Below are 4,046 nucleotides of genomic sequence, written 5' to 3'. Positions count from 1 at the left end.
TCTAACAACTTTATGATAAAACTATCAAATTATGTTCCTTTTCTTAATTCTTGTGGGTAGATTAAGAAATATAAGTTGATATATAATCCTAATTAATCATACAAATATAAAAAAATTCTTGTGGTTAGATTTCATTATATCTCCTATGATTAATTACAACTAATGTTTTAATGTGATTCTTGAACTTAATATATAATTTTAATTAATTAAATATGTTGTGGCTATTCCCTAATTAATTAAAATTATATGAATCAACTAACAATAATTAATTCTTTATTAAGAGCTAAACATTTGCATGCAAATAAAATGAATAACAGTGCATTTTTTTTACTCAAAACGACATGTCGTTTTCACCAGCGCCCAGATGACAAGTCGTTTGACTCGTCTTCAACCTTCAGTCGGGTTATCTCGACCCGGTTTAGTCCCGCGGCTCCGAATGGGAAACCCGTCGGTTTTACAACCAAAATCAATGATTCAAATCACAGAAAGCTTAGAAATTTGATTTCAACATGATTTCCGGTTTTATTTTGGATTAACAACGTCAAACTTGAGAAGGCCGAGAAGGTGATCTATAGATTTAAAACACCGGGAAGTTAAACATGACAAGCTTCAGAGATTTAAAATCTATAGATCTAAAAATGTGAATACTTTGCATATGTAATTGAAATGAAAGTTTCTCTCTAAAAGTGGATGAGGAGCTAAGTTCAAGAAGGTGATGTTTAAATAAAACAAAAATAATTATAATAAGTTAAATAAAACAAAAAATAATTAGATATTTTATTTTAATTAATCATTTTAGATCATAAATTTCTAATCCCTTTATAAATATTTATTTATTTTTATTTTTTAAAATCATTGGCTAACAAGTAGAATAAAACCTTATTTACATTTATCTAACATCTAAAGTAAAATTTGAGTGTTAAATATATAAATACATAGATATTAGGTGGTATGTTTGTAAATGTCCCTTAAGGTATATAACACAAATAAAAATAATAAATCAAACAACGCAATGTTTTGTTTAATTTTATTGTCATTTTGGCGCCATCTATATATGCCTCTCTTGATTCTTCTGCATTTATAATCCCATTTGAATAGCACGTATTGCTTTTTGTCGACTGCCATCGTGCTGAATTCTTCTGCGGCAGACTCAATCCGAAGCTTCCATAGAGGTGACGGAAGAGAGGAGGCCGGATTCCGACGCACTGATATCGCCTGAGAAGTGGCCACTGCCGGCGAGGGTTTTGATACATGGATTTTGAATCCGGTACCAGCAATACGAAGGCGAAGCGAGTGGTTAGTTTTGCAGGCATTTTTTCTTTGAATTCATTCACTGTTTTTGGGGGAAACTGAGGTTTGTGGGTTCTTGAACCCATTTTGCTGGCGATTCCTGCGGGAGGGGATTCTTGCTGCGGATATTTATATGGTTTGTTTGGATTGAAAGATAGCTAGGGAAATGAAATCGCAACAGAGTTTCGGTTGATTACGAATCTGAATCAATTGATTTGAGCTTTTCAACTTTTTGGCGCTAGATAGACTCTAAACGTGAAGTAGCTAGTGAAGAAAATGTTTAAACTCATTGTTTCGTTAATGTTTAGCACGATTTGGTGCTATTACTTCTGCATTTATGTAATGAAATTATTTTGTTTGAGTCGGCATCCTTCAATTTTATATGTATATGGTTTTTTTGGATTGAAAGAAAGCTAGGGAAATGAAGTCGCAACAGAGTTTCGGTTGATTGCGAATCTGAATCAATTGATTTGAGCTTTTCAACTTTTTGGCGCTAGATAGACTCTAAACGTGAAGTAGCTAGGAAAGAAAATGATTAAACTCATTGTTTCGTTAATGTTTAGCACGATTTGGTGCTATTACTTCTGCATTTATGTAATGAATTTATTTTGTTTGAGTCGGCATCCTTCAATTTTTTGCTTCTCTATTGCTTTCATTTAAGGGGGGGAATTTTGATTTTGTTCGCAGAAAGTATCGATGACGACTTTTTGGTTGGCCTACCAGAGTTTGGGTGTTGTTTATGGCGATCTGAGCATTTCCCCTATTTTTGTTTATAATAATATTTTTTCGGGAAGAAGGAGACTTAGTGAAGATGATACTGAAATCCTTGGAGTTCTTTCTATGGTTTTCTGGACTCTTACTCTGATTGCTCTCTTGAAGTATATCGTTATTGTATTAGGAGCTGATGATAACGGCGAAGGTTCTGTTTCTCTTCTCTTTTACCCAGTTATTTTAAACATGTGACACTCTGATTTGGGGTTAAAATTTACAGAGAAAATAGATTCATTAAAGAAAAAAAACCCCATGTTTTCTCTTTGATTTGGAGAAGAAACTAAAACACCGGGAAGAAAGTGAAAAACCTTTTCTCTTATGTAGGGTTTAGGTTATGTTTTTTAAATTTTGAAAAGTTGAGTCTTAATAAGAACTAAGTTAGAAATTAATGATTAATAGTTAGAATGTGCTTTGAACTTGGGTCTCCAGCTTGGAGAGAAAATTCTCTGCCAACTTCTCCACAAGCCTTGCACCATTTAGGGTTTAATTTCCTTACTTGAACTGTTTGATGTTTTTGTTTCTTTTCTCAAACCAGTGGAGAATAGGTTGAAGAAGCGAATTGCTATAGTAAACTTCTCATAATTCTCAAAATTTCCTTGCTTAATAGAAGAATAAATGCCCAATTTCTTAACAATTATTCTTCCTGTGACGGTATATCACTAATATTATTATTTATTTATTTTCTTCCTCCTTTAGAGTATTTGATTCGGTCTCATATCTTATATGTGAAAAATATAATGAAATGTATACGAAACAATTCCAATCAAAAACATATTTTAACCCTAGGTTTATCTGTCTCATATTCCTTCCCCAGACTCCCAATGAAAAATTGAATGTATAACTTTCTTCACTCTAATATTGTCAATCAAAAAGAAAATAACTAAGTATTTTTTTTTCTCCCCTCAACTCCCAATCAGAGTGTTAAAAGTTGCATTCTTTGTGAAAAATTTGACTATTTTTGCAGGAGGGGTCTTTGCTTTGTACTCGAGATTGTGTCGGAGCTCAAAGCTTGGTCTTATCAATACATCCATTGCTGCTTGTAATCACTTGCCTGTATTTGAATTCCAAAAATCACCTGAAGAAAATAAGACTAGTTTGGTGATAAAAGGCTTTTTTGAGAAGCATCAAAGATCTCGAGTTGTTCTCTTTTTCATTGTACTATTGGGAACTGGCATGTTGATTGCTGATGGTGCCTTGACGCCTTCAATGTCAGGTATTATAATGTTTTCAGAAAAATTACTTAATTTGTTTGTTATTTATATTCTTAGATAGTCTTTTGCTAGTTTCCCATTGCACCCACCCACTTTCTCAACACAAACACACAAAAAGGGAAGATTGGATAACATATGTTATATGCTGATCAGGGCTATAACTGAGCCAGTGCACTCGACCAACAACTAAGAATACAACTAGGTTAATTTGTAAAAATTAATGTTTTGGGTGGTCTATATGTAATTATCCCTTGTTTAAATTAGTAAATAAACAAGTTTGAATGCTTTTTAAAAGGTCGGAAGTTAAATGAACTAAACATGAACATGATCTAACTTTTTATTTATGTTCATGAATAAGCTCATTTATTGTTCAACAAATTACTTGCTAAAAATTTTATTTTTAATTCAAAGATAACTTATATCATATATGAAATATCATTTGAATAAAATTTGATTTATTTTAACTTACATAATTTTAGATTTAATATTAATATATTATTATACCAGTATTATTTTAAGATTAATTATTAATTATATGTTTATTAATTAACCTAATCTCATAATTAATATATCATTATCCAACATATTCAATCAATCACACTTTTTAATAGTAATTAATTAATCATTATATAAATATATAATATTTATTCATTAATCATTCAATTCATATTAATTATATACATTATATATCCCTAATCTTTTTTCTCATCTTTGGATCACGGTTTGCTCAGCAGTCAGTAGTTTTAGATTATAGCCCGTTTTTCTGAAAGAGTG

The 4,046-nt window shown here is 31.2% G+C and overlaps 1 protein-coding gene across 3 annotated transcripts in view; it reads left to right on the top strand.

Moving 5' to 3' along the window:
* Nucleotides 1–1,102: 1,102 nt before the first annotated feature.
* The window catches only part of LOC110028705 (probable potassium transporter 13), an 11,714-nt gene continuing 8,770 nt past the window's right edge, over nt 1,103–4,046 (top strand). For all 3 annotated transcript variants that reach the window (XR_002294448.1, XR_002294447.1, XM_020730670.1), the window contains exons 1-3: nt 1,103–1,296; nt 1,978–2,209; nt 3,026–3,274. Coding sequence is in view for 1 of the 3 variants with exons in the window: in XM_020730670.1 (XP_020586329.1) it covers nt 1,252–1,296; nt 1,978–2,209; nt 3,026–3,274 (526 nt within the window). In the remaining 2 variants the exon portion in view is untranslated. The remainder of the gene's footprint in view (nt 1,297–1,977; nt 2,210–3,025; nt 3,275–4,046) is intronic.

The sequence above is a fragment of the Phalaenopsis equestris genome, unplaced genomic scaffold, assembly GCF_001263595.1.
Source record: "Phalaenopsis equestris unplaced genomic scaffold, ASM126359v1 Scaffold000522, whole genome shotgun sequence".
In the NCBI taxonomy this organism is placed as follows: domain Eukaryota; kingdom Viridiplantae; phylum Streptophyta; class Magnoliopsida; order Asparagales; family Orchidaceae; genus Phalaenopsis; species Phalaenopsis equestris.
Note: the sequence above shows the minus strand (reverse complement) of the source record. Positions and strands in the feature narration are given on the sequence as shown.